We start from the raw sequence: 24,169 nt of genomic DNA on the forward strand, positions 1-24,169 counted from the left end.
TTTTTTTTCAGACAGAATCCTGCCCTGTCACCTAGGCTGGAGTGCAGTGGCGTGATCTCAGCTCACTGCTCCCTCCTTATCACGGGTTCAAGCAATTGTCCAGTCACACCCTCCTAAGCAGCTGCGACTGCAATCATATGACACCAATCCTGGCAAATTCTTTGTATTTTCAGTAGAGACCAGGTTTCACAATATTTGTTCAGGCTGGTCTTGAATTCCTTTCCTTTAGTGATCCACCCACATCAGCCTCTCAAAATGCTGGGATCCAGGCATGAGCCACAGTGCCCACCCAGCTGTATGCATTTCTCTCTCCCGTGATCTCTCCTATTTTATTATTTTATTCTCTTCTTATTTCTGAGACAGCGTCTCACTCTGCTGCCCAGGCTGGAGCACAGTGGTGTGATCTCACTTTACTGCAAACTCCATCACCAGGGTTCAATGGATTCTCCTGCATCAGCCTTCCAAGTAGCTGGGATAACATCCATGGGCCACCAAGCTTGGCTAGCTTTGGTATGATACTAGACGTGGCATCTTGTCATGTCTAATTGCGTATCTGTTTTAAAGCTGGATTGATCAGCAATATTGACTTCCTGGAATGTTTTATGTTTACAAAACAATTATAGTACTACTATTTACCCTCCTCAGATAAAATATGGTAACACACAAAACATACACACACAGACAAAGACACAGTCAGTGATCAAAAAAATCAGGGTAGGCCACGACCTAAATGAAAGGTGAGCTGCTGCAGTTGCCTAGAATTAAACCAGACCAGAGTTGACCCATACCAGTCTGAGAGATGTGAACAGAGGCTTTCAAACAACTCTATCAGATACATGTTAGATTATTCTCCAGCCGTAGCGAAGGGACATTAAAGATCTGTTGTGCTTAGAAGAGTCTGGATGATTTGACTTTTCCAGGGTATTAGCATTCATGATGTTGGCCTTTACAGCTCTCTGCAATGAAGTCAGTAGACAACTCAGTTTTTCTAGGAGTCTGAAGTGCTTTTCAGAATTATCTAAAACTTAGTGGCTTAAAACCATAATTATAATTTCCTAACGGCCAGTCTCTGCAATCGCCCTCAGTCTCTCAGCCAAATGAATGTGGTTCAGGGGCACTCAGGAGGATGCAATCTAGTGATGGCCAAAGATGGGGACATTGGCGGGTGTCTTCTCATCTCCCTGGTGCCATGGCTAGCGTGACTCAAATAGCAGGGGCTGGACTGCTGAGATGCTCAGACACCTTGTTCTGTTTCTTTGAGTCTCTCCATTGGATGTCCCTTCTGCATAGTGTTATCAGGGTGTTAGACTGCGTGATGTACTGGTCGGGGTCTCCTAAGGGGTTTGTCCCCATGAGAGCAGGAGACTTAGGCAGAGCCGTGTCACCGTCTCTAAACTAGGCCAGAGGTGGTCCAGTATCCAGAAACTGCTTGCAGTGTTTTCTATACATTAGAAGCAAGTACTGTGTTCAGCTCCATCAGGAATATTTTCAAATGGGTTTGAGAAGAATTTCAAAGTGTGTTTTAGACCACTACAGTGGCCATGCCTAATAATTCCTTATTTTTACAAGTGCTGGATGGGTTTTTCCCAAAATAATGCTTTTTTGGGGGGTGTGGGGTGGTGGAGACAAAGCTTTGGTCTCGTGACCCAGGCCGTAGTGCAGTGGCGTGATCTTGGCTCACTGCAACCACCGCCTCTTGGGTTCAACCGATTCTCCTGCCTCAGCCTCCCAAATAGCTAGGATTACAGGAACCTGCCACCATGCCCAGCTAATTTTCGAATATTTAGTAGAGATGGGGTTTCACCATGTTGACCAGGCTGGTCTTGAACTTCTGACGTCTGGTAATCCACCAGCCTTGGCCTCCCAAAGTGTGGGGATTACAGGCGTGAACCACCCCGTCCGGCCTTCAAATTATATTTTCCTACCCACTCACTTCCACAATTTTTTGGACCTATCTGCATGTTCTCCTCGGAGGCGGGGGGACGGAACCAGTATCAGAGTTCTTGAAAAATTTATGAAAGAGAGAATGACAATACTATACAAGGCTTAACCTATTCACAATACTGTATTTACTGAATAAAAAGATTACTTTTAAAATTGTACTATTGACTAAATAAATAAAATACATTCTTTCAATCACTCTAAAATATGTGTACATGAAGAGAGTAGAAGAAGGGTTCTAATACATAAACAAATAAATGAGGCTGGGCATGGTGGCTCACGCTGTAAGCCTAGCAGTTTGGCAGGCAAAAGTGGGTGGATCACTTGAGGTGAGGAGTGGGAGACCAGCCTGGCAAATATGGTGAAACCCAGTCTTGACTAAAAATACAAAAATTAGCTGCACATGGTGGCATGCACCAGTAATCCCAACTCCTCAGAAGGCCGAGGCAGGGGAATTGCTTGAAGCTGGGAGGCGGAGGTTGAGGTTGAGCCAAGATCCTGCCACTTCACTCCAGCCTGGGTGACAGAGCAATACTCCTCAAAACAGACACAGACACCCCAAAACAACTAAAAAATGCAAATAAAAATTTTGTACTCACAGTTCAACTCGCATATCTAACACAAAACAGAAAGTACATTAAAACAAAGTTTCCACAAAAGGCAAATAAAACAAATGAATCACCTTGCATATAAAATTAAAATAATAAACTGAAGAGAACTATACGGAAAAAAATTCAAAATTTACAAGTAAGTACTCTAAAAGAAGCTGAAAGTCACTCAAAACTTTTCTGGATTCCATGTCTCTGCAGTGCAAACATGATCATAAAATTTGCTGTGGGCAGAACCATCAAAATGTATCTTACAACTCAATAAACACTTCAAGTCTCACATGAGAATTGTAATGGAAAAGGGACGCGTCTGCTGTATTTCTACACAAATCTGAACAAACGCTATTTCTTTGTGCACATTGTTTCACTATTCCAAGAAAATAACTTCCATATTAATACAAGGGGATGTGACAAAGCAGGTCTTCATCATGATAAGTACCACTGGGTGTCCACACCACTACTCAGGTGGGCCTTAATTCCCAGCCAGGTTCCCTCCCTGGACACACAATGAAGGGCTCATCCATTTTGCAATCTCTTCACATTTCCTCCCCTGTGAGCCCAGTGTGGTTCTCCAGATTCCCTGTGTAGCGGCCTCTCTTGTCTGGTGGGGCAGGGTGGGGCAGGGAAGTGTGAGTGATGATGGCAGAGGGCAGAAAGCATCTCAGGGAAGACTGGGATCATTGTAACAAAAAATGATGGGCGTGGGACAGCCCATCAGGGAGGACGTAGAGAGGGGCCTTGGGAGGATATCTGCGTGGAGGGTGAGAGGGCCCTGGTTGAGCCCAAACTGAGCCCCAAGTGGTAGCCGGCCTCAGGCCTCAGCCAGTGAGGGATGATGAGACAGCCACCACTTGAGCCTTGCTTCTCACCCACTGACCTTAGACACTTATTCCTCTTAGGCGGCTTAAGGTGCCCCAATCCTAAAATGTGGGTGTTACAGTCCTTTGATGGCCATTTCTCCGCCAGCCCATGGATGGCGTGGGATTGCTCACTGCAGTCACCTCCCTGAGGCTTGGATTCTCCATGTGGGGCACAACTCCAGGAATCAACCGCCTCTCAGTCCCCAGCCCTAGACTGCTCACCTGGCCTCCTCTCTGTTCACTCTCTAATGGCCTCCCTCCCTGGAGAAGTACTGCAGGGGATTGAGCTACAGGCTCTGGCTGATGATCTAGGGGACTGCAGAAGTGGGTACAGGTTAGTTCAGGTCATGGCTCAAAGCCAGTTCCCCAGAGGCCAAGGAATGACCAGCAAGATCCTTTCCCATGATGCCCTACCTGGCGCTCACCTCAGCAATCCTGCCAGAACCTGGGCAGTCATGCTCAGCCAACCAGCTGAAGAAGGTCAGGTAGGAGCTGTACGGCCTGCAGCTGGAGGCTTGACCTTCCTGATCCCACAACCACTAGACTGCAGTGGAATGAGACATCCCGTATCCTGCAGAGAGAGGAGTCAGGAAGGTTCATGCCAGACCTACCCTCCCACACACCAGCTCCCCTACCATGCTGGGAGGCGCTCCTTACCGAGGATGCCAAGGCAGTACTCCCGAATGATCACTTCATTGTGGAATTAAAGACTGTGATAAAAGGAAATCTTCATCCTGCCGCCGGTACCTGGAAGAGTTGCTTTCCTCCCCTTACCTGGCCAAGAAGGAGAAAGAGGACGTACTCAAAGCAGCATTTCATGTAGCTGGGGTGAGGTGACCTGTTAGCTGGGGTGAAGCGTGTGTTTCTCCTTCCCAACTCTCTCATTGAGACACCCCCGGGTCCCAGGGGTACCTCAACCTGACCCAGACACCAGACCCCTCCCGAAGACTCAGGCTCCTTAGCCTGACCTGCAAATCCATCACGTACGTAGCTTAGCAGGACTTCATCATCATTTGTGATCCCGGCCAACATCTGGGTGTGCCGCACAATCTGCCTCTGGTCAAGGAGCCGCCAGATGATTGGGTGGGCGTGCAAGGAAACACCCTGCAACTTTGCAAGAGCACGGAGAGTGTGGGGCAGGGCACCTTCCCTTCCAGGCCCTCTGTCTCTGTCTGGCGTGGAGGGCACCATCAGAGCTGTGGTGGTCTTGGTGGTGGGTGGAGGCAGGCCCAGACAACCTGCTCTGACCAGGGACTGGCACTGAAGAAGTGGGCAGGGGGTTGGGGGCGGGGTGTTGTTGTGTGAGGCGACTACTTGCTCGGCGTTTCTGAGCCGCAGGAGGCCCTCCTGTGCTGGGTGCTAGACAGGCTCTGCTGCTGTCTGCGTGTGTGGTCTCTCCTTCTCCTGGTCTCCCTGAGGGGTGCACGTGTCCACCCCAGGCAACCGCTGTGGGTAGAAGTAGCTACGGGGCTGTGCCTGGCTCTCCCCATGGAGCTCGAGTGGTTTCACGGGAGCTTATATATACTCAGGGCCTAAACATCTTTGGGTGCAGTGCTGGCACAGGGAAGAAATTGTGTCTGGGGAGACAGTGCCTGCCTTGCATAGGACAGCAGCCCCGTGCACAGTGACATCGAGTCTTGAGCACCTTGTGTTTCTGGGGTAAGCTTGCTGGACACAGGCAAGGGGAGCAGGGAAGTTCCATGGCTGGCATGGGCATGCAGACTCCCCTTCCTCCAGGGACTTTCCCAGTGAATCGTATCCTTCAACTTTCTGCTGTTATGATGGGTCCTTGGCGCTGCTGTTCTCCCTGGTGAGTGCTGTGCTTGGCTTCCTGTCCCTACCACATGCCCTCAGGGCACATGCAATTCAGCTGCCCTCCTATGTGCATGAGCCTGTTCTCGGTTCCCCTTGTTGTCCCCCATGCCCTGAATCCTGGCTGACCGCCAGTGCCTACCACCTTGTTTCCCCCCACCTCCGCTCCCGGGAGCTCGGCGCCCATCCCCTGCTGCCAACCATCCCGAATTGGAAGCTGCAAGGATATGGCTCTGGCCCAGAAGCCGGGGATGCCCTGTGGCCTGGGACATTCACGTAGCGGAGCTCCAAGTGAAGGACGTCCAGCGAGTCTCTTGCTGGCCGGGGCGTACTGGGGCCAGGGCCAGGCTGTGCCTGCAGGTCCTCCTGCTGTGGCTCCACATTGGCCTCCTCCTTGGCCACCACCTCCATCTCTGCAATGATGTCATCCCCCACTAGCATGCCTCTTCCCCCAGGGTTGTCTTCCTGCTCTGTGCACAGACCATCCTCTCCTGCACAGCCTCCAGCCTTAACATGGTGCCCTCCTTGAGGCTCCAACAGAGCAAAGCCTGTGCCTCCCACCCCACCCCCACGGCACCCCTCGACTCTGGGGGCAACTCCAGGAGAGGCCTGCGGGCCTTGCCCTGCTGAGAACCACATCCTACACCTATGTGGAACAGGGTTCCTGGGGAGCCCCACAGGGCTCTTAGCCTGTCACTCTCACACTGCGGCTCAGATACCCAGCAGGGTTAGCTGCGCACAGCAGCCCTGGAGTCGGATGCCAAGGCCCTGGCTTCCAGAGCCCCGCTAGCAGGCACCACGGCCACCACTGCACTTGTGAGAGCCTCTGCACCAGCAAAGCAGTGCACACGGATCACTGCATTGGCGACCATGGCGGTAGGCCTCCCGTGTGCCCAGGACACAGGATGAGAAGTCCTTTGGAATGCCCCTGTGAGTACAGCATCCTCAGGGAGGAACCATGGAACTCGGAGTATTTATTCGCCTAGACCTGACAGAATCCTTGCAGGGTTTCAGCTTCTGGTGCAGAGGAATTCCACCTCAGCAACGTACCAGTCGACTTTAGTCCCACGCACCCGCCCTGCCCCAATCCCCCCCGAGCCACCGCCGCTGCCCTCGCCCCAGCGGGCAGCTCTGGTCCCTCTCTCTCCCCTCTGGATCTGCAATATTCGGTACCATCAGCCTAGCCTGCCTAATGAAGTGAGATGTTTCATGTGTTCCCTGTGGGTTAATTAATGTCTTGCCACACTCAGGATGCCAGTTAGGGTGTAGGTCTTCCATGCCCACAATTGCAAAGGGCTCACAGTTCGCGTGTGCCTTATTCCACCGCCGCCCGCCACATGGCACAAGCGTGGTCTCGGAAGAGTTACCGCGAGATGATGGAGCTGCAGGCCAGCTGGGGCGGAGGGGCCTCAGGACACGCCCACAGCCTTCGCAGGAACTGGCTGACGCCCACCGCCTTCGCAATGATTGGCCGCTGGAGGTAGGCGGGATTTCCGGGCACGGCTTCTGGCGTCCTTCCCTCTCAGGGTAGCTGCCGCTGTCCTTCCCGCAGTTGGCCCTGTGGTGTTCCGAAGCCGGTTCCGTACGGCCTGAGGGCCAGGCGAACCTCAGGCTCTTTGTCCTACTAAAAAGCGCAGGTATTTTCTGTTTCTCTGGACAGCTGGGTCTCTCGGCAAGAATAGAAAGCAAAGGTTTGGGATTTTGTCTACAAAAGGGGATGGGTTTTCTATGTGTGGTTGTTGAATTACGGGAGGAGTCAGTGGGGGAAAGAACTCCTCAGTGCTATTAAGAGACTCACTTTCGTTAAACTCATTGATTTTTGCTGAGGATTCTACCTTTAAGTGCCTAATATGTCCGACTAGTTGTGGGAGATGGTGCTAAGCCGCCATTTGTTTTCATGTGCACTTTTTATTAAAGCGGGTTTTCTCTGTGAATGTGGTCATAATTCAGAATACAGGCAATACACTTAACCACTGCGATTAAAAAGTCACACTTTTAATTAGCACATGTCGCGTGTCTGATTTGCTTGGAAGAAATTATCAAATTTTGACATAAATTGTGTTACTTTAGTGTATGTAGAAATATGGGGCCACAAATAATCTGAGTTTCAGTTTGCCTCTGTAAAGCCTGTGATTGTCTCCTTCGTTGTATGACAGTATTTGAAAGATGTTTCATGTATCTTTGGCACCGTAAATAATTTAAACCGAATAAGTGGGTGTAATCGAGATAAATGGAGTTAGATAGCCGAAAACTGGAACAAAATAGATGCGCTTAAGTTATTCTGTTAACCTGGCACACTGCCTTACTCCTGTAATCCTAGCATTTTGGGAAGTGGAGGTCGGAGGATGGCTTGAAGTCAGGAGTTTGAGACCAGCCTGGGTAACGTAATGGACTCTTTCATTGCTATTTTCGCATCAGGGACTGGTTTAGTAGAAGTCAGTTTTTCCTCAGACAAGGGTTGCGCAGGGGAAGAAGGCGGCGAGGTGGACACGTTTGGGAGTGGGGGCTGGCGGCAGGTCTCCGAGGGGCACGTGGTGGGGCGGGTCTTCCGGTAGGAGCAATGTGACAGAGGCCAGATGGGGCAGTGAGGCTGTCACGGGGACAGGGAGGGCCAGCGAGGGAGTAGGGAGGATGGTTTCCGGATAAAAGTGTACCACCTCAGGTCATCCTCAGGCGTTACATTCTCCACAGACAGGTATTACATGTCATCCTCCGGCATCACATTCAGGCCACAGATAGGTACGGGTTGAAGGCTAGGGTTTGGGGATCTTTGACCTATTGTATATTTCAAATCACTAAAAGATGGTAAACTATTTAAAATATTCTCCTCCTAGAACATTTTAAGTAGCTCGATTTAATCTCTTATCCAAATATCATGCTGAGTGTGGTGAGTCACCCTTGAAATCCCATCATTTTGGTAGTCCCAAGCCGGCAGAACACTTGAGCCGAAGATTTGGAGACTAGCTTGGGCACTATGGGGAAACCCTTGTCTATTTTTAAAAATACAAAAAATTGCCCAGCTGTGGTAGAAAGCGCCTGTAGTACTAGCTACTTGGGAAGCTGAGATGTAGGAAGATCAGTTGAGGCTGGGTGGAAGAGCCTGCAGTGAGCAGTTCACTTTGGCAACAGGAGACATACATCTCAAGAAAGAAAATATGCAAAACATCACGCTGTACCTCATAAATAGATTCTTTTCAAATAAAATTATTTAAATGGGGACATTCTTCATATTGCAACTGAGGAAAATTACAATAGCTTTTCTTATCTAATTTTTAGAAGTGAGATTTTGTCAGGTACATACTAAAATGCAGCATTTGTCCATGAAGTTAGTGCCCCTCTGCTCTGAGTGTTACAAATTTTACATATATAAAGTAGGAAATACTAAAAAGATGTCAGCCTCGGGAAGGGAATTTTACTTGGGTTTTCAGCACAGTACGTAATAAAATTTTCTCTTTTTAGCTTATTTATATCTAAATATAGATAATTCTTTACCATTTACAGCACAATGGTAGAAGCAGATCATCCTGGCAAGCTTTTCATTGGTGGCCTCAATAGAGAAACCAATGAGAAGATGCTTAAAGCAGTATTTGGGAAACATGGTCCCATATCAGAAGGTAACTCTTAAAACCGTGTCTGTGTGTGTGTGTGTGTGTGTGTGTGTGTGTGTGTATTTTCACATGTATATTTCAATATGTATGTTTAAAATATGTATGTTATATATATATGTTTTGAAAAAATATATTTTTTCGAAGTTCATTGTATACCTACGTTAAAATGCCTTATGCATTTTAAACTCTTATTTTGTAGTAGCCGTTTGATATTTGGAAAATTCTCACAGTAGTAGGTTAAGGTTCTGTGGAAAGGATAACCTACTACTTAGAAGGGAAAATGAGGGAAAGTAAATGTGCTGTGGAGTTCCGAAACAAACTGGAATAAACTAGACTGACTGTAGGGGTGACTGAGTACTGAGAACCATAATAGTGATGTGAAATGCAATTATTTTTTAGTTTGATGTAACCTTTAGATGGTGAGTACCTTGATGAGTCCATTATATGAATGTAAAATGTTTTCATATATTTTAGTTCTTTTGATAAAGGATCGAACCAGCAAATCCAGAGGCTTTGCATTTATTACTTTTGAGAACCCTGCAGATGCTAAGAATGCTGCCAAAGATATGAATGGAAAGGTAAGAGTCCCTTGTTACTAATATTCTAACTCTGTTCTTCAATTAACAATATTTCTAGGTCTTTTTAATATTACTAAACTTTTGAAGATAGTAGAATGACATATGAAGCCATCCTCTTTTTTGTGCCATATACGTGCAAGTGTAGTTGGAAGGGTATTGGAATTAACATTCTATAAATTAATATTTGGTAACCTTTTACTATGTTTGTATTTCGATATGAGTGCAAATAGATTTTAAAAGGTTTTGAAGAGCTTTAAAACTTAAAAGGAACCCTCATGTAAATGAAAGTAATAAGTCAGTATTTATTAAATGCTATTAATAACAGACGCACAAGAAGGAAAGACTCTTTCCTTCTTGAAGAATATATTTTATGAAAATATATTCTTGCAAAAGTGTATTTAAATAAGACCCTTACATTTACGGAAAGGTTAAGTAGTTGAAAATAGAAAATAATATGAGAACATTGAAGTCAGATAACAGAAGAAATAACTGGCATTCTTGGCTCCGTGCTTGCTTTTTCTCCTAAGGACATTTCTTTCCTGTCACCAGAGTAATTTATGTAACATGAATAGCTAATTACTCATTTCCCCAGTGTGTTTGAGGACTTGTTTTGATTGAACCAATGGTCTCTTGTCCTGTTGAGTCTTAAATCTAGAGATTGTGTGTTTACTTAAGCTTTAAACTTCTATGTAATTATATTAATTATTGAATTCCTTTACATTGTAGTCAAGAGCATTCCATTCTGTGCTCTTTAGTGTTTTTTGCTTTATAGCATTATCCCAATCATGCCGGGCATGGTGGCTCATGCATGTAATCCCAACACTTTGGGTGGCCAAGGCGGGCAGATCACAAGGTCAGGAGAAAGAAACCATAATGGCCAACATGGTGAAACCCTGTCGCTACTAAAATACAAAAAAAAAAAAAAAAAAAAAAAATTAGCTGCATCTGGTTGTGTGTGCCTGTAGTTCCGGCTAGTCAGTAAGCTGAGGCAGGGGAATCGGTTAAACCCAAGGAGGCAGAGGTTGCAGTGAGCCGAGACCACGCCGATGCACTCCAGCCTGGCAACAGAGCAAGAATCCGTCTCAAAAAAACAAAAAATAAATAAAATAAATAAATAACGTTATCCCAATTTGTTTTTAGGTCCTGTTAGTCTTCACGCTATTCCCAAAGTGCTTTTTTAGACTTCTTGAGAATTATCCTTCCCTGTGTATGGCTCATAAATAAAATTTATGCTTCAAAAACCACTTAGATTTCATATTTTCTTCCTCATTGCGTATTGTAGGTATTTTCTACTCGCTGTACTATGTATTAATCTGTTGATCGTGAAATTGTATATAGTGCATATTTAAGTCTTGCTAGTTGCTTTTCTTTCTGTTACATCTAGCACACTTCCTGTCACATAGCAGAAAGTACATTTTTATTCACCCTTATAAATTAGTATTTCAAGCTGTGGTAGAAACCGAGAGTTGCTTTTGGTTCATGGCTTTGTGGTAGGTATGGAGATAATTTTGACTTCTGTATAGGAATCTATGATAATTTCTTTTTTCCCTCTAGTTTTCAAGCAAAAGGGCAGATAATTTGTGTAAAGTTTTTGTTCGTTTGTTTGTTTTTTAAGATGGAGACTCGCTGCGTGCCCTAGGCTGGATTGCAGTGGGGCCATCTTGGCTTACTGCAACCTTCGCCTCCCGGGTTCAAGCGATTCTCCTGCCTCAGCCTCCCAGTACCAGGGGCTACAGAGGCGTGCCACCACGCCCAGCTAATTTTGTACTTTGAGTAGGGATGGGGTTTCACCCTGTTAGCCAGGATGAGCTGTATCTCTTCACCTCATGATCCACCTGCCTCGGCCTCCCAAAGTATTGGGATTACAGGTGTGAGCCACCGCGCCCAGCCAACGTTATTTCTAAATTACTTCATCTCACATATTTTATTGTGTTAAAATAACTATGAATGTTGTATGCACACTAATGTTAAGATGGCCAATAAAGGAGGTTCTTCGAGTTTTCAGGGGGAATTAACAGTTAAGGAATTTTGGCTGACTTCAGAACACTGGGAAGGAAGCAGCCGTGGGCAAATCTGGGGAAAATATTTTGAGCCCAGAAATAACAAAAGAAGTTTCAAGGTAGGAACAACGGGCGATGTGGCTGCAAGGGGTCTTGTTCAGGGATTTAAGTCCTTCCTCCAAATAACAAAAGCCATGTAATTTTAAAATCGCATTATTAGCTGAACTGTTTTCAAAAATTGCTGTGGCCTGTAGAAAAGATTACAGTGAAAAATGTTATTATGAAATTAATTAGGATAGTTAAGCATTTCTGAGAAATTACCTGAAGTACTATATTAAGATTCGTTTTTTAGGGGCACGTCTAAGGCAAGGTAAGAAATGAGTAAGGCAAGAAAACTTAATGAGATCAAACAAGGATCACATTTACAGAAACATTTTTAGAGTCAATATAGAATTGTAAATCATATGGGGACATTTTATGTAAGTGTTAGCAAATCCAACAAGAAACAACTCATAATGAGTAATGTGACTAATCACTCTGAAAAAGTAAGCTCATTTTTTTTAAAATGACACAAGTTTCGTTGGGACATTGCAACTTTCAAATCAGTGATGTGACTACAAAGATGAAGTGGATTATATATTGTAAAAAAAAATGTGCCACATTCTTCCATAGAATGTGTGATGGGTCAATCTTTTTTTTAATGTTTGAGTTTTTTTTTTTTTTTAATAATGGAGAAGTTTTCAAGGAATTTGAAAAATAGAATTTGTGTTTGATCCCTTAATGGAAGGCATGTGCTCAGTAACTATCTCAAATTTGGCATTGCGAAAGATGTGTTCATTTTAGGAGAAAAAAAAGTTTCCTTTTGAGAGAAAATACCTCGAATTGAACTACAGTTGATGTAAAAATGTTTGTAAAATGTGCATACGTTAAATGTGCCAGTGTTATTGATAGTACCCTTAATACTTCTAGTCTTTGGATGGAAAAGCAATAAAAGTAGAACAAGCCAAGAAACCATCTTTTCAAAGTGATGGTAGGCGGAGACCACCAGCTTCTTCGAGAAACAGAAGCCCTTTAGGAAGTCTGAGATCTGCAAGAGGAAGCAGTGGAGGAACAAGAGGGTGGCTTCCCTCACATGAAGGACACCTGGGTAATGTTTTAAAATATAAAGATGGAACCATAGGACTGAAAGAAAATAAGTTTGACGATATCGAAATTTCTCAATTTTTTTATTTCCTGTATGAAGAGAAAATTAGCTTATTGATAATAAGCAAACTTATTTCTAAGTACTAAAGGCGTATTAGAAGAATGATTGAACTAATATCTAACATTTGTTTTAAAATTATAGTAAGTTTGCATTGAAGTAACACACATTTGAAACTGGGTTGTGTTTGTGAATGCTGATTGCCTGTACTCAACCGGTTTTCTGCAGAACCCATTTATATTCATTATACTTTAGAGTTTTCTACTTTAGGGCCCAGAACTTCGTGTCAGTTGTATTATCAAAGTACGATGTAATATTTAAAATTTTCCAACAGGAAAAAGTAACTGAATACTGAAGATTGATTTTGCAGTATTTGTTTTCTTGTGTCTACATGTGGAAACATCTATGCAAATGTATTGCTTTGTAATTTTGATACAGAGAGTTTGTACATTGGCCTGCCATAAAGCATTTTCAATTGAAGAAATGTAGAACTTTAATTTCTGAAAAGAGTGTGTGACTCTGGAAAGTTCTAAAAACCACGGCTTCACAGATATGTATGAATCTTTCTTTGCTGGAGGCTGAGTCACTGAAAATGATATTTATGAGTGATTTACTTAATAGAAATGAGGGGTCCATCTTTACATCCAAAAGAAAAACAAACCATATATTTAAAAAAAAAGGAAAAAGAAAAAACTATTGGATGGGCTGGGCGAGGTGGCTCACGCCTGTCACCTCAGCACCTGGGGAGTACAGGGCAGGTGGACCACGAGGTCAGGATTTCCAGACCAGCCTGGCCAACATGGTGAAACCCTGTCTCTCCTAAAGATACAAAAAAATTTGCCTGGGCGTGGTGGCGTGCACCTGTAATCCCAGCTACTCAGGAGGCTGAGGCAGGAGAATCACGGGAACCTGGGAGGCAAAAGCTGCAGTGAGCCAAGGTTATGCCATGGCACTCCAGCCTGCGTGATAGGGCAAGAGTGCATCTGAATAAATAAATAAATAAACCTGTTGGTTAAGTTGTATTATCTATTAACCAACCTTCAAAACTCTAACAATTAACTTGGAGTTTTAATAACCAGACGTGTAATTAATTGGAGATTGTTTTCAAGTTGAAATTGCAGTGTTTGCTCCAGTTTAAGATGCATAGCTTCATGGCTATTTTGTCTCCACTGATCTTGAGGGTGAGGTTCAATTATACTCTGCCACGGACGAGAATGTATATATAAATTCTAACCTGTAACACCACCTGGCAATTGGCATATATCTACATTTTTGTAGATGTATAAAAATATGTTTATATTACCGAATATGCAATTCTTAAAGACTGTTAAAATTCAGCATAGTCTCATCTGAAAATTAGTGTCTCATAAGGGAATTTTAAGAATTCTATATTGTGTTAACAAATTTTAGAGACAATGTATTTTCCTGATATGTGACTTCTTGGTATTGGAAATATTTGAGTTTCTTTGAATGGAAATTAGTTTATCTTTATGATGTGCTTTGAAAATTTTTCCTCATTACAGAAGGATATAAACAGTCATTTATCATTTTTCTTTTAATATTTTTATGCCTATTATATTTAGATATTTTAGTGATAGGTTTCTGCCCTGTTCACGCCCCATTTTCCCACATCTCTCCCTCATACCGATATATTATGATACTTGAGTTTCTTTCTAGATTTTCTAAATGAACTTTTATTGCTTGAAGTGTACTAATACCATGTAGGAATGCTAATTTTATTAGTTTAGACAAAATGTGAATTTGTTATAAAATGTAGAAAATATTTGTAAACAACTAAAACTTAGCCATTTAAGAAACAGTGATGTTAGTTAACTAAAAAGATTTTGTTTGAAATACAGAGGATGGTGGATACACTCCTGATCTCAAGATGAGTTATTCTAGGGGACTCACTCCAGTTAAAAGAGGTCCATCTTCAAGAAGTGGAGGTCCTCCTCCGAAAAAATCTGCTCCTTCTGCTGTGGCAAGAAGCAGTAGTTGGATGGGAAGCCAAGGTAAATGCTACCTGACAGAAAGACCGTAGTTTTTGTATGACTGAAAATGAGCCGTTTTACCTGAATGCTTAGCTTTAAGTTCATTGAACAAAAGGGAAGTGACACGTACGTGAGCATAATTGCTGATTGATAGCTTTTATTATAGTTTCTATCTCACTAGGTACATTTCAGATTTATGGTGAACAAATACTGGAGTTTTTCATTGCAGATCAAAGGAGTGATTAGAGTGAGGCCAACATTCCTTTTAATCCTATGTTTGCTAGAGAATTCCCCTTAATTTCTCTAAAAGTTCCTAGCACTAGTATTTGATGGTAGACTTCTTCATCTAATGAATTCTTCCATTTCCTAGGTCCCCTAGTATTGGTCCCTTGGTGTCCCAATATCAAAATTGCTTGTTCAGTTTCTTTGTTCGGTTGGAGTCTTGCTCTTACCTGGTCAGAGTGCATTGATGAGATGATGGCTTACTACAGCCTGAAATTCCTGGGCTGAAGCAATTATTCTGTTTCAGCCTCCTGAGTTGCTGCAATTACAGGCATGCACCACTACACCTGGCTAATTTTTTTCCCCTATATTTTTGTAGAGAGAGGATGTCACTACATTGTCAAAACTGACCTTAAAGCCTGGGGCTCAACAGTCCAGCTGCCTCAGTCTTCCACACTGGCTCACAGTATGAGCCGCTGACCCTGGTCATCCAGGTTCTGAGACCACAATGACACTTGTGTGCAAGGCATTCTTACTGCTTGTATGAAGATTCAAAAGAACTACAAGAGCATTTAGCAGAAAATGAGTCACTGGTCTTAAATATTATTTAAAAATAAATTTAAGGCTTGAAAGATAGACACGAAGGAGTCCAACATTCTTGAATTAAGGAGATATCACGGAAGTGCAGAGTTGTGAATTATAAGAGGATGTAGATCAATAATTAAGATTGTACCTGGATGTTTAAACATTAACACACTATCCCTAGTGTAAGATTTGAAATTATTTGAGGAGAGAATTTAGAACTAAGCAACATGAGGTGAGCAGTAATATTGAACAGAAGGAATATTTTTTATGAGAATTGTGAGATTGCAGACTGGACTGAAGAAAGCTAGACAATAAATAAAAGTTCTTAGTAAAGAAGTTTAAGCAGAACAAATTAAAATTCTTATTTAGTTCTCCATCCTGATATGGAGGAAATTGAAAATGCTGTTTTTAATTTTACATTTCATATGCAGAGTATCGGTGAATTTAGATATTAATTGACTTCAGGATATACAAGCCAACACATTTCCATTGGGAAATTAGCAAGTGAACATATCACAGCTGAAAGACTGACCTCTAAGGAATAGGACGTGAAGAGTATATTAAAGGAGAACCTTTTCTGGTTTTGAAATAGCAACAATGTTGTAATGGCCACTTTAACACTATTGCTTATTGCAGTAAAAGTAAATCTTGGCCATCATTAGAAAATCTTCACTAGAACATTTTAATTTGTCAACATTTAAGATAGAGACAACCACTTAGAGATAAAGGAGAACTTTTATGTCAACATTTAGCATGCAAGCGTTCAAAGGTAGCAGTATTTGGGTGTGTGATATGGAATGAACAACATAGGAAAATTTACGTTCTTTGGCTGAGAAAGGACAATATATGTAAATTTTAAAATCAGTGAAGGGTTTGATGGTTTTACATGTCTTCCCTGTGTCATTAGTAGTCATCAGTAATTTATATGAAAAGGAAAATAATAACTAAGTATTATTTACCATTACAAATGAACTTTTACCTAATAATGAATGTCTGTTTTCAGCTTCATTAGAAGAACTGGACTTGCAGGAAACATGGGATTAGCCAAACCTATAAGAAGTATTCACAGTTTCATGTCTTTCTAGTAATTTAGGGAATAAAGAATGGAGTCATAGAAGAAATAATTTTAAAAAGTTCCTCAAGAGAAGAGAAAACAGTGTTTCAGATTTGGTGTTCTTTACATAAGTTTCCATCATTTTAAAATTAAAGTTCCCAAATAACATGGAAGAGAGAATTATGGAGATCCTCCATGCAGAGAGCCAATTTCTTCCTGGAGAAATAATCACATATCACCAAGAGATGATGGTTATGCAACTAAGGATAGGTAAAGAAAAAATGAAAAAAAAAAGTTAATTTTTTGTTGTGGTGATAAAATTCACATTACAAAATTAAATATTATAAGGTAAACATTTAAGTGATGTTAAATACATTCTGTGTTGTGCAGCAACTGCCTCCATCGAGTTCCAAAACATTTTCATCACTCCAAACTAAAACTCCACTACCACTTAAGCAGTCCCTTTTATTTTCTCCATTTCCTCAGCTGCTAGCAAACACCATTCTGTGTTCTGCTTCTGAACTTACCTGCTGTGGGCATTTAATGTTGATGAGCTCAACCACTCCATGACTTTTGTATCTTTCTCCTTTCCTTTTGCATGATATCCTGAGGATTCATTTACATCATAGCACTGTAGTGCTTCACTCCTTCCACAAGCTGTTAACCCATTATTTTATTTGAGTTGTTTCCACCACAGTATTTCTATGCACCAATATTTGCTTGAGTACACTTATTCAATTCTGGTTGTACATATAAGTGAAATTGCTTAGTCCTATGATAATTGTGTTTGTTTTCTTAAGGAACCACCACATTTCTCCAAAGTAGCTGCATCATTTTCCATTCCAACCAGCATTGTATCAACTCCAATTTATCTGCATCCTCTCAAACACTTGTTAGTTCCTAGTTTTTAAAATTTATTGCCGTTCCAATGTGTGTGTGAAGTATGGCATCTCATTTTGGATTTGAAATGCATTTTCTGAATCACTGATTATGAGTATCTCTTCCATGTGTTTTTTGGGCCTTTGCCTATTTTGTTGGGAGAAATGTCTATTTATATGTTTGGCCTTTTAATTTTGTTTAAGTTGTAAGTTGTTTTGGATACTAGAAGGTGAAAATTTAAAAGTTGTTGCTTAAACATATGCACACAGAAATCATCCAAGTCCCAAAGAAACTAGGAATTACGCTCCACCATCCAGAGGCTATGCACACAGTGAATATGGTCATTCTAGTCAGAATGAACATTCCTCTAGAGGATATAGATACTATAACATTTTCTGGATTTGTCAAATAGATTTATTAAATTGTTCATTCCAAGTAACATTGTATCAGGGTCCCAATTTATCTACATTCTCTCAAACACTTGCTATTTCCTGCTATTTTAAATATATTGCCATTCTAGTGTGTGTGTGTGAAGTACAGTATCTCATTTTGGATTTGAAATTTATGTCCTGAATCACAGATTATAATATTGGTTCCATGTGCTTTTTGGGCATTTGCCAATTTTATTTGCAGAAACATCTATTTAGATGTTTGGCCCTCTGATTTTGTGTAAGTTATAAGTTAGTTATGTTTTGGATACTAGAAGTTGAAAGTTTAAAAATTGTTGCTTAAACGTATGCACACAGAAGTCATCCAAGTTCCCAAGAAACCACGGATTATTCTCCACCACATAAAGACTATACATACCATGATTATGGTCATTACAGTCTGGAGATACATTCCTTTAGAGGATATAGTTACTATAAGTTTTCCTGGATTTATCAAACAGGTTTCTTAAATTATTCATTCTGACATTTAGAAAACTTTTTTTTTTTTTTCCAATTTAGTGATCGTGATGGCTACTGTTAGGCCCATGGTAGGGATCATTCTGAACATCCACATGGAAGTTGTTACAGAGACAGATGCATTTCAGAGATACGGTAAAGGTCCAGGGTGGATTTGTAAATTATAGAATTATATTTAATAAACCAGATCATTGTTTTAATAAAATTCTAAGGAAAATTATAAAGGAAAAATAAAACATGTTTAAATATTGAGTATTCTTAACAGTATAAAACATAGGGAATGATATGAAGGTAAGAACTCCAGTTCACATTCAGAAAATGTGACTCAATGTTTACTGTAGAATTAAATTTGTTAAGCTTCAAAATACTACTCTTACACTTCTTTAAATAAAACCTTCTGACTTTTGCAGGCATAATTAATATCCTGTCAACAAAGGCAGAGGCCAGTAGATATTTCCAAATAGTACTTTAACTAATTCATGCTTTAGTGATAGGAGTAAAAATGTTTAAATGTAGTTCAAAATATTATCTTCTGAGCCCTGCAGGACTTCTCATGTTGCACCACCTGCACGAGGGTCTCAGATGTCTTATGGTGAAAGCAGTCGCCATGATTATAAAAATACAGGAGATAGATATGGCAGAAGTCTGGAGAGTTACTCAAGGAACTGCAGTGATTTTTATTCCTGTGGTCATGAGCACGCTTACAGAAAAGACCAAAAGAATTCACCTTCTCTTGATAGGGTGCACCCTGCTCCTCATGAAGCATATGATAGCTCCTGTTACAGGACATCTACAGGAGATGGTGGGGAAAGTCGATTGGAGAAAAGAGACTGAAGCAGATATTAAAGCAAGTATTCAAAATAATAGTTATTGCATACCAAACCTTGTTTGCAAATAGAAAATTGACATGTTATTTCTGGATTGTTACCCGCATATTACTAAAAGAAACATGTTGGTTTTGTGGAGAGAGATTCTTAGTAACTTCCTCCATGAATTTTTTGAGGTATTCAAAGGAAAAGGATTTTTTTCAAAGTAATTTCATACTTGTTAATGCTACTTGAAGACTAAATGTTTAGACGTAACATCTACATTAAAATTTTCAGAATAAAATTTTACGTGTAATGCAAAATGTCGATGTGATTGCTTAGCTGAACATGCTTAGAAGCAAATTCAATAGAAGAGTACATTTTGTTGTTTGTAGAACATTTTCCTTTGTTTCTCTGAACATAAACAGATACAAAATTAGGCATATGTTACATCTCCATTGCAAACTCCACAGGTGTTCTAATTAAGCTGTTTCTCTTTAAAAACTTACAAGCTTAAAATATTTGACTAGTCTTCAGAAAGACTACAAAACTTCTGCCTCACCATACAAACTTTATCTTTTAGAGGAATAGTATAGGTGAAAGGAAATAATTAGATGTGATTGATAATAAAGTTTAAGACATCTGGAACATTCTACTTAAAGCATTCTGTGACTGAAGAGGAATAATGGTAATGAAAACTTTTTTTTTTTTTAACCTAAATCAAAACTGAACTAGCTAGGTTTCTCAAGTGCATAGCATAATGAAATTAAGTGTTCCTAGTTTAAATAGTGTAAAATAAGTGTTTTGTCTTGGGAGGTGCGCATGTAAATTTTTTTCCTGAAAGTTTTGATAATGGTTGCTGTAAGTGGTAGTTTAGTAGTAAGTTCTTACAAGTAGGAACAATCTAGAATGTTTGGGATTTTATCAAATTTTTTGAGATGAAGTGTAGCTCTGTCACCCAATCTGGAGTGCAGTGGCCACATCTTGGCTTACTGCAACCTCCAACTTCTAGGTCCAAGCTATTCTGCCCAGCACCCTGAGTAACTGGTAATATATATGTGTGCACCACAGTTGGCCAATATTTTGTATTTTTAGTACAGACAGTGTCTCACCATGTTTGTCAGGCTGTTTTTTAAATTCTGATCCATGCTCCTTGGACTCCCAAAGTGCTAAGATTACAGGCATAAGCCACCGCCCTCAGCCTATCAGATGTAATAGATGATATGAATGGAAATGCTTTAAACTTCATACTTTTGGGAAAGTGAAGTACGCGAAACATAAAACAATAGCATAAAGTTTCAGATAGGAGATTGCTTAAGGGTTTAAGAAATCATCAAATGATAAAAATAAAAAGATTTGGACCTAAATGTCTAAACAAATTAATTTTCCTGATTATCCAACCTAAGGTAATGAAATACATGAAGTTCTAGAAGTTTTACAGTCCATAATTCTTACAATTAACAGATTAATCTGCAGGGAGAATGTATTTTCTTGAGAAAATTTTGACAAGATCATCAATTTTTGTAGGGTAAGTGTGCAAATAATTTTAAAGGGAGAAGTTACCAACCTTGATTTTCAAGTGAGTTATTCATGTTGTGAAGCTGTGTTTTCATTCACCTATAACGTAGGATTCTAAGGATGAAGTGAAAGATAGAACTTCCTAGTCTTTTGTATCTTACTCTCCAGGTGTGATGGCTCAGTTCTTTAACTCCAGCACTTTGCGAGGATGAGGCTTACAAATCACTTTACTTCAGGAGTTCAAGACCAGGCTGACCAATACCATGAAACCCCATCTCTACCCAAAATACAAAAATTATCTGGGTGTGGTGGCACATGCCTGTAGTATGTCACAGTTAACTGGGAGGCTCAGGCAGGAGAATCATTTGAACCTGGGAGCTTGAGGCTGCAGTGAGCCAATATTGCCCCACGCACTCTAGCCTGGGTGACAGAGCAATACTACAACTCAAAAATAATTATATGAATCAACAAATATATAAATAATAAATAGGGTATCTTTCAGTTCAAGCACTTATCATTTCTTTTTTCTTTTTTAGAGACAGGTTCTCACTCAGTTGTCTAGCCTGGACTGCAGTGGCACCATCGTAGCTCACTGCAGCATTTAACTCCTGGGCTCAAATGTGAGAGCCTTCCATTTCAGCCCCCCAAGGAGATGGAATTACTGACACACACCACTGTGCCAGCTTCTGTGTTTGTGTGTTTGTGGTAGGGACAATGCTTCGGATATATTGTTCAGGCTGGTCTCAGACTCACAGACTTAGGTGATCCTCCTTCCTTGGCCTCCCAAAGTGTTGTGATTATAGCCATGAGCCACTGAGTCTGGCACTTCATTTCTTGGTATGAGCAACATTCCACCTTCATTCTTTTAATTTTTTGAGATAAACAATAAGTCATTATCAAGTGTACTCATCATGTGCTACTGAACACTAGATCTTATTCCTTCTAAGCAACTATAATTTAACCCACCTCATCCCCTCTTTGATCCCTTCCTTACCAGCACACATTGCTTGTATCAAAATATCGCATGTATACCACAAGTAACTACAACTGTTATGTACAAATTTTAAAAAATAAGTAAAAAAATTAATAAAAAAGATATCTCCAACAAGGTGAAAAAATAGGAAGCATTAATTTGTTCTTTCATCCACAAATGCAACAAATAAAAAGCCACACCCACATCAATTCTCTGCCAGATAAACTGAGAAACTAATTGAGATACTCCTGTACATAGGATTATGAAAATACTCACTTAAAAAGAGGTAAGAAAAATTGAATCATGATCTTGTTCTATAGTTTATGTCTGACACAGTACCCTAGAATCAATAGGGAACTGTTATTTCATGGCTTCTCTCTGAGGACTCAAGTACTAAATTACATATGTAATGACCCAACTGTTACAGCTGCTTCTCAATGAAATGATTCCTAACTTGCCTATCTCTGGATTCTAACACAGATTGGCATTCATAACTCTTCTAAGACCTCAAGATAAAAGAAGGATTTAAATAGACATTGAAGCACTTCTGAAACTGTTTCCTCCTTGTTTACTGGATCTCAAGCAGCCAAGAAAGCTCAGCTCCCACTTTGTACCTTGAAGATCTTAGACTGTACATCTAATGCCCTTGACTTTTTTTTTTTTTTCTTTTATCTTTTGAGATGGAGTCTTGCTCTGTTACCCAGGCTGGAGTACAATGGCATGATCTCAGCTAACTGCAACTTCTGCCTCCCAGGCTCAAGTGATTCCCTTGTCTCATCCTCCAGAGTAGCTGTGCTTACAGGTGCCCACCACCATGCCAGGTTAACTTTTGTATTTTTTAGTAGAGACAAGGTTTCACCATGTTGGTCAGGCTGGTCTTGAACTCCTGACCTCAGGTGATCTACTTGCCTCAGCCTCCCAAAGTGCTGGGATTGCATGTGTGAGACACCAAACTTGGCCATGTCTTGAGTTTTGTAGCTTCTGCCCAGGTATCTTGCTTCTAATTCTCCTGACTTTTGGATCTGTCAAGATCCTCTCAGAGCAGTCACATAGGCATTTATCATCTGTCTTCATCATCACTCACTCTAACAATATACTGAGCTTCTAAATTTCCCTTCGAAGAAGTCAGACTACCCAATTATCGCCCTGATTTCTCAGTTTGCAGACTAAGAGTTTGAATACTACCTTGCCAATCTCTGGAAGCTAATAAAGCCTAGCTTTTTGTAATCCCAGGATTCTAAAGAGGAAAAAGGACTGTTTTACGATAACTCCACATGATTTTAAACTTTCCTATTGATACAGTTTGAACATTTGTCCCTCCAAGCCTCAAGATGAAATGTGGTCCTCTAGTCTGTAAATAGCACCTAGTGGGAGGTGTTTGTTTGTGTCATGGGGCTGGTTCCCTCATAAATGGCTTGGTGCCCTCACCAGGGTTAATAAGTGAGTTTTATACTGTATTAGTTTCCACAATGCAGCTTACATCCAAATAGGTTGTTGAAAAGAGCCTGATACCTTCTCCCCTTTTCTCTCTTGCTCTCTCCACGTGCCCATTTTCCTTTTAGCTTCTGTCCTGAGTGGAAGCCTCATGAGGCTCTCACCAGGTGCAGATGCTGGCACCACACATCTTTTACAGCTTGCAGAACCAGGGGCCAATTAAAGCTCTTTTCTTTATAAATTTTCCAGTCTCATATTCTTTTATAGGAACATAAACAGAATAAGACATGTATATCTGGCTGATAACTCACCTATATCAGTAATCAGTGGATATCAGCATTCACTATTTCCTGTATTCCATGGAGGACAATGAGATGGTTTTCAATGGTCCCGTGAGCTGTTCCTTAAATCCAACCCTTGGCTTGCTCTAGCTTTCAGCTTCTCCATGGAAGCACCTCAACCTTTTAAATGTCTCCCTTAGGACCGGTTTTTTTTTTTTTTTTGAGATTGTGTCTCACTGCGTCACCCAGGTTGGAGTGCAGTGTCATAATCTCAGCTTATTTCACCTCCTCCTGCAGGATTCAAGAGATACTCCTGCCTTGACCTTCCATGTAGCTGGGACTACAGGCACGGGCCATCAGGTCTGGCTAATTTTTTTGTTTTGTATGTTTAGTAGAGAGGTGATTTCACCATATTAGTCAGGATGATCTCGACCTCCTGACCTCATGATATGCCCACCTCAGCCTCCCCTTCCAAAGTGCTGGCATTAGAGGCATGAGCCATTTTGCTCAGCCTGAACCATGCTTTTAACTTTCCTGTTTCTAGGGTCTGATATGGCAGAATAGGCATTCTGTGATTCTGCTAATTTGCACCCTCTCCACAAAAAAACTCAACTCAATTATCGTTAGATAAGGACACCTTAGTGAATGATTCGATAACTTGGGAATGAATCTATGCCACTTTTTCTACCATAGAACTGAGAATAAACACAGAGATAGAATAAAGAACAGTTTTTATTTGATGCTTTTTATCCTCCCCAAGCCAGCACATTGTTGCATACAAAAAATTTCCCGGGACTCACAGTTTCTTCAGAGAGGAGGGAGTTGCAGGTGTACATTCAGCCTTTTCTTTTCTGTTCTGCAATTCTTCACATTATGTTCTCTCTAGTCTTACCCTTTGGGAAACATTGGGAGT

General features: G+C 41.2%; 1 protein-coding gene across 1 annotated transcript; it reads left to right on the plus strand.

Moving 5' to 3' along the window:
• Positions 1-6,746: 6,746 nt before the first annotated feature.
• On the plus strand, positions 6,747-21,755 carry LOC129395590 (RNA-binding motif protein, Y chromosome, family 1 member A1-like). Its single transcript, XM_055107066.2, has 6 exons — positions 6,747-6,858; positions 8,723-8,835; positions 9,304-9,407; positions 12,377-12,554; positions 14,468-14,620; positions 18,985-21,755. The coding sequence occupies exons 2-6, from the start codon at positions 8,727-8,729 to the stop codon at positions 19,140-19,142; spliced, it is 702 nt and encodes a 233-aa protein (XP_054963041.1). The 5' UTR covers positions 6,747-6,858; positions 8,723-8,726; the 3' UTR covers positions 19,143-21,755.
• Positions 21,756-24,169: the final 2,414 nt, after the last annotated feature.

This window comes from Pan paniscus, chromosome Y (genome assembly GCF_029289425.2).
Source record: "Pan paniscus chromosome Y, NHGRI_mPanPan1-v2.0_pri, whole genome shotgun sequence".
Classification (NCBI taxonomy): domain Eukaryota; kingdom Metazoa; phylum Chordata; class Mammalia; order Primates; family Hominidae; genus Pan; species Pan paniscus.